Source organism: Vipera ursinii (assembly GCF_947247035.1).
Source record: "Vipera ursinii genome assembly, chromosome: 1".
In the NCBI taxonomy this organism is placed as follows: domain Eukaryota; kingdom Metazoa; phylum Chordata; class Lepidosauria; order Squamata; family Viperidae; genus Vipera; species Vipera ursinii.
In genome coordinates, this window is record NC_139512.1 from 189,770,226 (window position 1) to 189,783,796 (window position 13,571).

Sequence of the window (13,571 nt, forward strand, 5' to 3'; positions counted from 1 at the left end):
TGGGGATGCTGCAATGGTCGTAAGTGATAAAACAGGTCATAAGTCACTTTTTTCAGTACTATGATAAATTTGAACAATCACTAAAGAATGGTTGTAAGTCGAGGACTACCTGTACTAAAATGATGTTCTTTTTCTTTTATGGGCCTGTAAATCTATAGGTGAGACCTTTGCTTTGACACTGGAACAAGACTACCTGCCCCCTAGCAACCTCCTGAAAAATCCAAAAAACTGTTTCTACAGTACCCTTGGAGATACTGAGGTAAAGGAAGTTGACCCTCAACTCCACCATTTGCAACAGCTTGCAAATCTAGTGGGTTATAGTGGAGCTGAACACTGTGTCAAATAAGACAAAATAAGCTTTGCTAGTTCATAAGAAAAAAAATGTAAAACCAAGTCATGGAATACAGTCTCACCCTGAAGTGCTGCATATCCATACAAAAGGGAAATTAAACAAATGGTTTGCCCTTCTTCTCCCTAAACTACATCCTGATGCAAACATAGTCAACAACAGTGTTGCATAAGGTGCATCAAGTGAACAATGTGTTAATTGTTCCATGACATAACCTGGAAGGGTTTGTTCACCAGATGGTGACCTAGCTATCTTCATTCCCTGAATACTCAAACCAGCCACTGAGTGGATAGCAATAGCACTTAGACTTATATACTGCTTCCCAGTGCTTTACAGCCCACTCTTAAGTGATTTAGAAGCAGGGCTTTTCAACCTTTTCACCCATTGTACCACTTTTAGGATATGGCAACATCCAAGCACCACCAGTCACCTAGCAAGGTGTCAAAAACTTGATAACCCCGCCAAAAAGGAAAAAAGTGATGAAGTACAGGTAGCCCTCGACTTACAACAGTTTGCTTAGTGACTGTTCAAAGTTACAATGGCACTGAAAAAAGTGTCCTCCAAGCCACAGCCGAGCAAGACACCTGCTTGCCTACTCAGTGGCACTCTTCCTCCTGTCCGAGGTTTTCATTGTTGTGAACATTTCTGCTGAGGATTGGCAGCAGGGGTGGGGTGGGGGAGGGTGTTTGGTTTTTATTCCCCCCCCCCTCTGCTGGGTGGTTGCAGCAGGTTTTGATCACTTCACATGACACTGGGACACTGACCGTCATAAATATGAATCAGTTGCCAAGCATCTGAATGTAAATCACAAGACCCTGGAGATGCTGCAACATTCCAGCTGATCGGCGCTTTTTCTGGGCTCAGAAGCACCAGGATCAGTGCTGAGCTCCAGCTGGAGACCGGCGCTGATCCTGGCGCTTCCACTGAGCCCTGAGAGGCACGAAGAAGCGCTGATCCTGTTGCTTCCGCTGAACCCTGACAGCCCTGCAGCTCCAGCCATCTCTCGCTCAGGCTTGTGCGGTGCTGCCACCCATCTGCACAGCACTGCAGCACCCCCTCCCCAGCTTACCTGCACTCACTACAGCACCCTCTACTTCCCTTCACATTCACCCACTCTCAGGCCTCCTTACAAGCCACCTGGGACTTGCAACTTCCAGCTGATTTCCCCATTGACTTTTGTTGATGCCCATTGTTCTCTGAGCTCATCAGTTAAGAGATGCAGCATGCTAACTGCCTTTGAAAGAAGTCTGGAAAACACTTCAGATGAACATACGGATTTTCTCTAGGATAAGCCAGCTCTTCTGTTCATAGTTCTCTCCTGCATCTGTTAGTATTAATTGAGATCCAAGTGACCGAATAATAGTATCTTGGATTATTCAGAATGTGATGGGACATATTGGCCCTTCAGCAGAACCTAAAGAATTGGTCTTTTTTATTTCAATGGTCTTAAGCATCTCCCCTATTCTACGGACTGAGGCCATATGGCAGAATTGCATAGTAATGGCAAATGCAGCTTACCTGTTGTCAACAACAGCAGCACAGCTCCAAATAGCAAAAGGAAGTACTTAGGAAACATTTCCTGTGGAAAATAAATAGTATGCAATGAAATATAAGAAACAAGACAATTATCTTTCCAATGCATGGCTAAAATTTAAATAATAAATGGAAGAAGATACTCCGCGGAGGAAGAACTCCTTAGGAGAAATGGAAGGGTGTATAATATTTGTTTACACTTGTATTGACTATTTTAAATTAGACTTAAGGTTATGATCATATTAAAATTATTGTGGATTACATAATAGAAATAATTATCTTAATTTAAAGAATGTAAAATACACAACAATAAGGAATTGGAACTACTAAGATCAAACTTGGAATACTGAGTGCTTTTTTTGTAAAAGAAAAAGGTGCCGGAACTCACACATGTCATACAACCCGCCTTGCCTACCCTACAAGGTTCCATCCAAAAAAGGTGCCGGAACTCCGTTCTGAGCGTTCTATGAGAAAAAAAGCCCTGGGAATACTACACCCAGTTCTGGTGACCACAATGTAAAAAAGAGGTTGAGGTTCTAGAAAGAGTGCAAAGAAGAGCAACAATGATGATTAGGGGTCTGGAGGCTAAAATATATGAAGAACAGTTGCAGAAACTGGGTATGACTAACAAAGAGAAGGACTACCCTCTCCTTAGGAGTACCTAGTGGTTGTATCAACATTTTTATAAATGACTTAGATCAGGGGTGTCAAACTGCCGGCCCGCGGGCTGGAGTGTCACAGAGAAACCGCACCCATCCCATTGCCGGCAATGGGAAAAAGTTCCGATATGTCGCACGACGTCACGTGACGTTGCGAGTTTGACATGTCTGACTTAGATGAAGGTACATAGGGAAGCTCAACAAATTTGTACAAGACAAAGCTGAGGGAGGAGGGAATTGCTGATACTCGAGAAGATGGGCACAAGATTCAAAAGGATCTTGCTAGACTTGGATATTGAGGCCTATCCAACAAAAACGGTTTGGTGGGGAAAAAATGTAAGGTTCTGCATTTAAGCATGAAAAACCAGATGCACAGATACAAGACAGTTGATTTGCATCAGTACAGATAGAGCTCGATGTACAACCACAACTGAGTGCAACATTTCTGTTGCTAAATGAGACATTTGTTAGTTTAGTTTTGCCCCATTTTATGACCTTTCTTGCCACAACTGTTAAGTGAATCACTGTAGTTGTTAAGTTAGTAATAGGGTTGTTAAGTGAATCTGGCTTCCCCATTGACTTTGCTTATCATAAAGTCACAAAAGGTTATCACATGATCCTGGGGACACTGCAATCATCATAGTTATAAGCCAGTTGCCAAGTGTCCAAATTTTGATCATGCGATCATGGAGATATGGCAATGGTCGTAAGTATGAAAAATGGCCATAAGTCGATTTTTTCAGTGCCATTGTAACTTTCAACAATCACAAAGCAAACTGTTGTCAGTTGAGGACTACCTGTACCTATGAAAAGAACTTGGGCACCCTAGTAGACCACAAATTAAGCATAAAGTAGCAGTGTGCTGCTGTGCCAAAAAAAGCCAATTAAATTTATATTTATATTAGTAATTTGTAGTTAGGCAAATGGTTGCCTTCTTGCTAGATTAAAAGCCACTGAATAAGTTCAATACAAGCTTTACTACAAAGGAGAGGAAACCCACAATTTCTGGACTGTATGCAACCAATATTTCTGCTCTCTCATAAGATCACACATATGAAATTCAGTGGCCAATTAAAAATTGTTTTAATAACATATGTCACAAATAGGTGTATTAAAGTTATTTTGAATAAAAACAACCTCTCCCACAGAGCTAGAGGTTTTTCCTCATTCTTCTGGCGCCATTATCACCACATGCCTTGCAGCGTTTGAAGGCCAAATAACAATTTTAAAAAGCTATAACCTCCAGTCCCCACCTCTTGCCTGCCTTGCTTGAAAATGAGACTAAGAAAGTTATAAAACTTCAAATCCTTTGAAAAAACCTGTATAAAAGTTGGATAAGCATTTTAAAAATATTAATCATTATAACATGTACTTCTGTTCTTCCATGCCAGACAGTAGTGAAGTGTCATTGTTTGTATTTTACTTTGTTTTAAAGTAACTATTCTCCAGCAACTGGAAAGAAACCAAGAGGGCCAGTAATTTCATCAAGAGAGGAAAGAACTGAACCAAATTCTTCTGGATATCTTTCTTAAGAAGTAAATTTATTCGAAGAAATGTTCCTATCCACATCCTGTTGTTATTCTAGAGTCTAGACAGTACAAATTTTCAAAAGGTGGCAACATGCTCTAGCTCACATGAAGGAAGCAATGACATTTGTAAAACACTCCAGTTTGAGGAAACATTGCAAGCTGCACATTCATATTCTACTAGTGTTACAACAGAACATTTCAGATTTTCCTCTGTTGTCAGATGATAACCAAAAAAGGAAGAATGTTTCTCACTTGTCTTACTTCCAGTTTGATCTCAAAAGTGGTTTTACTCATACAGAAAGATCCTTTCTGTTTTTTTCCTGTTGTTTTTTTAATGTATTAATTTTACAAGTACAAGCAATTTTACAGCAAGGGGAGAATAAGAGGAAAAAGTGAAAATACAAAAAAGAAAATTACAAGGATTATAAAATTAGTTAAAACATGTCAAAATTAATGTAATATAAATTTATACATAAATATAAATTTGCATATTAGAGTATTTATTAAATGTTAAGTGTGAATGTATTACATTCTGTTTAATAGCTGATATTATATTACATCAATTTAAAATTTAAAATCATTATAAAATAAATCAATATTAAAATTGGGCTATTAAGTAGCATAGTAACCACAACAACCATTACTCATAAAGTATAACTCAAATTGCAAGCATTTCTGTCTAATTTAAGAAATATGGCAAATTTCTCAGATCACAAAAATATTGGCTATTATAATCTTATGTTAAGAGAAATCCAGATTTTGGGTTTGATAAAAACCCATTTATAAAACTACAATCCAAAAATAATTTCAATGTTGAATTACATTCTATATGAGAATTATTTTTCAAATGACAAGTTAGGGTTTTTTTATAATTGCATAATTATTCTACGTAATCATTCTTGTAACTTTCATTTGGAAATGCAGAAAATCCTAGCAGTTGTTATCATGTATAAAACCAATTCAATATATTTTGAGGGAATATAAGACTTAGTAAATTTCTAAAATTATTAATCCTAATACAGGGTACTAAAATTATTAACTGATATGAAATAGAATCACTATGTAAAACATTTGAAAACCAAATAAAAGAGTATTTAAAACAAAAGCTTTAAAAGTTAACTAAAAATGCAGTCTGTCTGTGACCATGTTGTTCAGCTCACCCAAACCAGCTCAGGCTTAATATTATTTAGTAAAAAAAATAGTGGACTAAAAATAAAAATTCACCTTTAAGATTCATTTCATTCTGTTATGGGTCATTTTACTCAACTGGCTTATACAGCATTGCTATTAAATCTGTCTATCAAATCTGTCTATCAAATCTGTTTGTCTGTCTGTCTGTCTGTCTGCCTGCCTGCCTGCCTGCCTGCCTGCCTGCCTGCCTGCCTGCCTGCCTGCCTGCCTGCCTATCTATCTATCTATCTATCTATCTATCTATCTATCTATCTATCTATCTATCTATCTATCTATCTATCTATCATCCAACCGGGCTTCCAATAATGTTTAAAGAATGAATTGTCTAATTTGGTATTCATTACTGGAGCAATATACAATCAATAGAACATATTATATCATTTTTCTCTAAGCATAATATTGTGAATTTTTCTGCCCTTAATATTCCACTGTTGTATGTTGATTGCTCTTTGGTCTGATATAAAAAGACAAGTAGAATCTATACAGGACTATTTAAAAATAAATGTGCTAAATGTAAGGGATAAAGAGAAAATGAATCAACAAGGTGCTGGTGATGACCTATAAAGCCCTAAATGGCTTGGGTCCGGGATATCTGAGGGAACACTTGCTGCCGGCATCAAGCTCCCTTCGTCCTGTGCACTCCCACAGGGAGGGTCTTCTCAGGGTACCTCCGGTAAAAGATTGCCGGCGGACAATACCCAGGGGGAGGGCCTTCTCTGTGGGTGCGCCGGCCCTTTGGAACCAGCTGCCTTTAGAGCTTAGGACTGCCCCTGACCGCTCATTCCGCCGGGACCTGAAGACCTGGCTCTTCGAGCTTTCTGGCCTGGACTGAGAGTATTAACTGGGGTTTTAATTGTATTTTAATTGTAATTGGGGTTTTTAGTTCAAGGTTAGTGTAATCATTTAAATTGTTTTTAATTTTTGTAATTTGTTGTATTGTTTTTAAAAAACCTTGTGAACCACCCTGAGTCCTACGGGAGAAGGGCGGTATATAAGTCTAATAAATAAAATAATAAATAAAGCACAAATGCCCCCCCTCCCATCCCTGAAGATAATGAATTCCTCACCACTCATTGCTCAAAGGATCTAAAATCAAACTTTGCAGGTTAAAACTCCTCATTCTAAATGGCGCCCTTGAGAATGACTACCTAGCCAAATCCACCTGCCTATCAGGCTCCAGAAAATGAGTGCAACTGATTATATAATTGAATTTAGGGACCTTTTCCCTCACGACAAGGTCCTAGAAGTTATGCCTAAATTTGATAGCGATCATCTCCCAATCCTGATTAAGTTAAATGCCTTCACTTAAGAAACACACATTAAGGATTGCTGCTTAGTCTTGCCAATGCCAGCAGGAAAAACAAACTGCTGAGCTAAAAGGATCCCACCAAATAATAACTGAGGTTTTTTGCTGCGGTTCAACTACAGAACCCGGAGTCTGCCCTGACATCTCGGAAACTCCTGGTGTACTTTTAGATAATTATAACACCCTAACTGAAGTGTTCCACTAGCACTTAACTGGCTGCAACTGTGCAGCCCTAAAGCAAGAACAGCATCACTCCAAGCCATGGTTCAACTTTATGCAAAAAAAAAGCTCTTCCCATTTACCAGACTTATGTATCCAATGCTACAATGACAGCTGCACGTAATCTCCTCCAGCAGAAAAGGATATTACAAACAACTGCTAGATGCAAGAAAGAAAAAAGCCATGAAAAGCAACAGGACACGACACATTTAGGCAGTCCGATCTAACGACTCAGCCTCTTTCTGGCACATCACTTCACGTAACGCCCCAAGAAATGGCCTGGGCCCTGTGGATTGTTAACCCAGGGAGCTGGGAGGCATATTTTCAGGAACTCTATATGGATAGTAGAAGCCCTAGCCAAAATATAGAAAATCTGCAGAACATAGGCACCAGTGACAATGACAGAGATGAAGAATCTTTTTGAGAACAACTAAAATCCTTGGGATTGTCTCCAGATTTTCTACTTAGCATGGGATATGATCAGATCAAACGCTGATTAAAGGGAGTCTAGTAGACACAAAATATCATTTGGACCTAGCCTGGTCCTCAACCTTTATTGCCAGTGAAGCCAACAGGGACTTTGCTTCCCCTATATGGCATATTTAACAAATCAATGTTCCTGAAGGGCCTTTATTGGGCCTTTATTGATGTTACGCTTGCTCCTCAACTGTCTTTGAAGGCTGATGCAGGAAGATTTCTTAACTAGAGCGACAATGCCCCTGTGACCCTGGACACACAGAAACAATATAGCATGTACTTCTCTAGAAACTGTACTATTACAACCCCTTCTGCCCAAACCCAGATGGAATACTTAAAGATTTGACTGATTTAAAAAAATATTACACAAAATTCAGATAATTAATCAATCAATTAAGTTGTTGGTGAGGTTTATCACATCACACTTGCAACTTCTGCCATTTTTCCCACTGACTGCTTGTCAAAAGCTGACATAGAAGGTCATAAATGGTGATCACATTGTGGACACTGCAAAAGCCACAAGTATGAGAACTGGTCCTAAGTACCACTCATTCAGTGCTGTTGTTGCTGAATAAGTGGTTGCTAAGTGAGGAACATTGTGAATGGATGCAGAATTTTAACAGAACCATCCTCATTCAGTGGAAGAATGGGACAGTCTTCTAATGAGAGGAAAGGGAGGTATCTAGTTCCATACTACAGACATAAATATGGTTGGATACTTTCTTAAATGAAGGAAAGCTCCACTGAACTCAGCTGAATGAACGTCTGGGCAATATGTTAGATTCTGATCTGATCATGAGTCAATCTATGATGGTAGGAACATTTCCATGAAAGCAGATGACTATATTTATGAAAAGAGCTGGGAAACAGAACAACTTAGGTAACTCTCTTGCAACAAGCAAATGATAAAATCAAAGTGTGTCTATACTGTTAGCATAATCTGAATAGATTTGGAGCACACCCACATAATTCTGTAGAAGTAGGTGATGACTTAGCTCTGTGCAATGGCGAGGTCAAGTTACAGTTGAAGAAACCTTAGGGTCAAATATTATTTTTGCCATGAACTCTTAATTTTGGCATTTTAAGTTTGCTTTTGGTCTTTCATTCTCAGATACTGCCTGCTTCCTCTGTTGAAGGATAAGGCAGGCAGGTGGATACTGACCTAGCTTACAATGTTACCATAAAAACTGCAATTCTTAGGACAATTATTACAGAGAAAGAGGTCATTAAAAAAAGGAAGAAGGAAATGTTTGAAAATTTCTCAAGCTGGTTCTTGCTTCACACCATATGACTTCTGCCCAGAATTATAGCTAAACCGGATCTAGTGATTATTGTCTCATAATGTCAGCCCCTGCTGGGAACTTTTATTCATCAGTTTTTTCTGATGAAAAAGTATCAAAGAAGTATCTTTACTTATACTTTGGTGCAGTTAAGGCACCAGGCTGGAAAATCAGGAGACGTTAAAGTCTAGTACCATCTGAAGCTCAAAGACAGCTGGGTGACTTTGGCCCAATAATTCTCTCTGAGTCCTAGGAGAGAGACAATGGCAAATTATTTCTGAAATCTTGTCAAAAAAAATTCAGGGACTTGTGCAGGCAATTTCCAGGTATTATCAATGACTCAAAGGCACCAAAGGACAGAAAAAGGAAAAGTTAAAGGAAACATTAAAGGAAAAGTTAAAGGGAGAGGAGAGGAGAGGAAAGGAGAGGAGAGGAGAGGAGAGGAGAGGAGAGGAGAGGAAAGGAATGGAAAGGAAAGGAAAGGAAAGGAAAGGAAAGGAAAGGAAAGGAAAGGAAAGGAAAGGAAAGGAAAGGATGCACTGAACTCAAAGATTTTTCTTGTTTTTAAGTTCTCATTAACTTCTTTAAATCAATGTTTCATATTCTGACTCATTTATCTTTTAGAGAAAAGGGGAACAAGTTGACAAAATTGATTATGACTATGGTGAAATACTGTACGGAACAAAACAGCTATATATTAAATAAGTAACCACTCTCCTCTCCCCTCCCCTTCTGAAGTGATGAACCAAGTTACCAGAGCATGGCAACCCCAAAACTAAAAAGTAGAGAACATTACCACAGCATAAAAGGAGGAAGGGAAGCAGAACTTATAGTCAACGGTTACATTTTTTAATCAGCGGTTACACTTTTTAGTCAGTGATTACATATGCTGTGAATAAAAAGTAGAGGATAAAAAGTTATGTATAAAAGGATAAAAGACCTTTACATTGGTTAAAAATCCGAAAGACTATATGTTATGTGTTAATCCAGAAATGTTCTGATGTTGCAATATTTTACTGTTGTTTTAAGGAAGTTTGACAGACGGACAAATATTTGGTCATTCATAGCCGAAGAGCATTTTCAGTGTTCAAATAATGATATACATGAAGAAAAGACAACATTATCAGTAGATCAGTTTTATTTAAGGATTTTGACTGGCATTTTATATTAAATGGGTGAGATGTATTTTAACAATGACTTTAATTAAATTGGCACCAGTAGTATATAGTTTCTTTTAATAGTAATGTTGGGTACTACAAACATCTTTATCATTGGTTAAGAAACTTAGTTATAATTATAACTTGGTGGTCACTACGTGATTTTAAGCCAATATTATATAACCTAACTAAAGAAAATATTTTGGTAGCTACTAGACAATAATCTAGCAAAGTTGTTCCCCACCCACAAATAAAAATTAATATTCCAAGATTCACCGTTGTACCATTTAGGATGATTAAATTAAACTTTTTACAAAGACTAGTATAGTTGATATTCTGATCTGTAGACTGCCTGTTGTGTAATTCACTTAAGTCCTGGAAGATACATATTTATCATTATTAAATTAAAATGCTTTAATTTTAATCACCATGGAAATTACATTTGGATACAATTATAAGTGACAATCCAAATGCATAATAAACTAAGGGAGATTAAAGAGACTGATTAGGAAGAACTGTGAAATCAGAAATTCAGATAGTATAGATAATCTTACTTCTGTCAGAGGTTTTCTATTTTAAACAATCACATAAAGGGAAACATTCTGCTTTCAAATTTGAGAAAGTGTGCTTCCCAACAGAGTTGCCAACAGCACTTTCTGTTATATTATTGTTATGGACTGTTGTTGCCACCAGAAAAATGTTAGATACTTTAGACAAATGAACAAAGAGAGATTTTTTTATTTAATAAATTTGTATACCATTGGCCCCAACTACTCTAATTTGTATTAACAACATCATTTTTTGCAACATTACCAGAAGGTAGGACACTATGTTCAAAACAAGTCTACCTCACATCTACCTGGAGGTACACATTTTCAATTAAAATTGCTATGCTTATTGATCCATTCTTCTGCAGTTCCTAAACAACACATCTAAAGTACTGCAATCCTTATAGTTGTAAATTATAAGGTTGCATGAATACTATTTGCACACCTAATTTAATTAGAAACAAATGGATATACTGTAGCTTACTGCTAAGCATGAAAAAACAAAACTCACACAGTTCTTTACATCTAATACCACATGCTTATAAGTAGCTAACTCCTCCACAGTAATAGATAGAAAAAAGTTAAACATTTTTGAATAGTATTTCAGCAAAGAACTGTGTTCAGAAACTCTACTCTGACCCCCATTTCCTCACGTGCAGAATGTTGAGTGGAACCAGGTTTCCTTTCTTATTTTAAAACAAGTAGGTCTCTGCTTACTAATTCCAGAAAGCCCTGCCTGGCCATCTTGATGCAGCTACCACTAAGAGCTTTAGATAGACTGGACCTATCTGCGCCCAGTTACACAGCTGAAACCATGCTTATTTTTTAAAATTACAATTTTAGGATATTTTAAGTACCCTTGTGATAGGTACCTGACTGCATACAATGCCATGACTGAACAGGGACTCTACTCTCCATATGCCAGGATTTAAAATTAAGAAGTTGATTTAGAATTGAAAAATGGTAGTTAAGAACACAGTCAAGAAACATGTTGCTTTTTCTTAATTAAACATAAAACAAGACAAGCAAACAAAAATAGAGCATCAAGTCTTTGTGGCATAACAGATATGTTACCTTGATGGCGAAAAGTATCTGCGGCTGCTGATAACAGAAGAATTAAAGCTTGGTCACATTAAAACCACAGGGAAACAAAAATAGTGGAATAGCTGACAATTCATGACATGAATAAGTAAAAAGTAATGTCAGTTCATAGATTTTTCTAAAGAAAAGGTAAACGAATTATAACTACACAATGTAGAGTAATAATCTCACTTCAAAGAAGATAAATACCCACTAAAAGAAATATAAAACATACATAAAGCAGTCTCTGTGGCTTCATCTCAAGTTTCTTTGTTAACTGTGAAAATGTGGAATTCCTATTCTTCCGAAGAGTCACTTCTGTATTAATAATAAAAATAAAACAAACCCACAACCCTCTCTTTAGAAAATGGCTAAAGTCACACCCCCTTCCTTTAGTGTACTGATCTTACGTTTCTGTAGAGAGGAAGTGAAAACAGAGGAAGAGTTGTTCACTTCAGTGAAGAATATGAGGAATATTAAATTCAAACCTGTGCAGAATGTGCATTTGTTTGACTGTAGGTGTACAAGAATTAATGAGATCGCAGTCCTTTTGTAAAGATCAATAAATAACTTCTAAAGGTGGTTTGTTTGCTAGTTTCATAAGGTAAACTCTCTTTTTTGGCCAGTAGTTGAAAGCGGAAAAGAATGGGAGCTGTGTTAGCTTAGCTTTTCTTGAGGTGGTAGTGGTACAAAAAGGTTTCTGTATTTTTCATAGCATCATAATTAGACAAAATTGTTGGCAATCAACAGTAGACATTGCTAATTTTTCCCATAGCCACTCTTTGGAGATTGAATCAAAAATTACATTTATATTAATAAAGGAGGCAGAGAGAATGGATCTAGGGTAGTGGGAATATATTTTTAACGAGGTAATAGAGTGCAATTCAATGGTAAAATATTGACTGTGCCATCTTAAATCTTACTTGCTCCTCTGCCAACACATTATTTCTTATAAGGACTGTAATAAATTGATTGCACTGCTTGGGCATCTAAAAAGGATAGTCTACATAACAGAGGTCAGTATTGGTACCCACCAAACATAATCTATTTTTAAGAATTCAGCTAGTATCGGGTCCTTTCCAAATAACTTTGCTATTGTTCAGTTGTTGAATAAGGTTACTATGAAGTCTTAGACATGGACTCAGCAGGCCACTCAAGTAAACATTATCAATACACTATATCCAAAAGATGTAGAACAATTTTTACTAGACAAGGTAGAGATGGTGTTGAAAGTGGATTTACAACTGAGAGGCCAAGAAAATGACTTAGAAAAGAATGTTTTACTTGACCCACAAAAGCACTTAGCCAAGGCTTTAAAATTTAAATGGCAAATACAAGTGAAAATCCAAAAGCATGACCTGGCTAATATTTTTCCCCCTACTGGATTTACAAAAGGGCTTATTAATGTCTTATAGAACTCTGTGCAATGGGATAAGAAGAAATGAAGAGAAATGAAATCCTACAATATTTGAATGAACTAAAACTGTTGGAAGAAAAAGGAAAGCATATAAAGCTGATTTATTTGATCAAGGTTAAAACAAGCTATGTTGTTACTTCTGCCAGTAACTTCTTGCTAACACCTGGACTGAAAAGATGATGTTTATAGATTTCTTTATAACTAAGAGATGGAATATAGGAAGAAGAAATAAATATTTATTACTTTAGAGAGGGTGAAGAGTTACTAAATTTGTTTACACTTATTATTATTATTACATATTTATCTTTATTATAATCTTATAATAAAAGTTCTAATAAAAATAGATAGATAGATAGATAGATAGATAGATAGATAGATAGATAGATAGATAGATAGATGATTGATAAATAGATAGATAGAAGAGCTCTGGGAACGCAGTGGTTAGATTGCCGTATTGCAGGCTAACTCTGCTCACATTGCCAGGAGTTTGATTCCTTCAATCCTGACTGGCTCAAGGTTGACTCAGCCTTTCATCCTTCCGAGGTCACTAAAATGAGGACCCAGATTATTTGGGGAAATATACTGATTCTGTAAACCATTTAGAGAGTGCTATAAAGCAGAGATCCCCAACTTTTGCACTTGGCAGCCTGGCTTTGGGGGGAAGGGGAAACTAGACTTTGTGAGCAGTGGGTCTGCATGTGCACATGCAGCCCTTGCACAAGTGGCAGGCTGGCGCACACACACATCTCGACTTGCATGAGTGGCAGGCTCATGCGCACATGTAGAGTGCCTGCCAGCCTATCATTCATTCAAGTCAAGCTGTACG

At 37.2% G+C, this 13,571-nt stretch overlaps 1 protein-coding gene across 2 annotated transcripts in view; it reads right to left on the reverse strand.

The window, feature by feature from the left end:
- ITGB2 (integrin subunit beta 2) overlaps positions 1-11,638 on the reverse strand; it is a 37,794-nt gene extending 26,156 nt beyond the window's left edge. The window contains exons 1-2 of one of the 2 annotated variants that reach the window (XM_083353835.1): positions 11,564-11,638; positions 1,868-1,928 (exon numbers count right to left, since the gene is read on the reverse strand). In XM_083353835.1, the coding sequence (XP_083209961.1) occupies positions 1,868-1,928; positions 11,564-11,587 (85 nt within the window). In that variant the 5' untranslated portion in view covers positions 11,588-11,638. Of the gene's footprint in view, positions 1-1,867; positions 1,929-11,563 lie in introns of those variants that run through there. The other variant, XM_083353836.1, reaches the window with a different exon arrangement.
- Between the last annotated feature and the right edge of the window lie 1,933 nt (positions 11,639-13,571).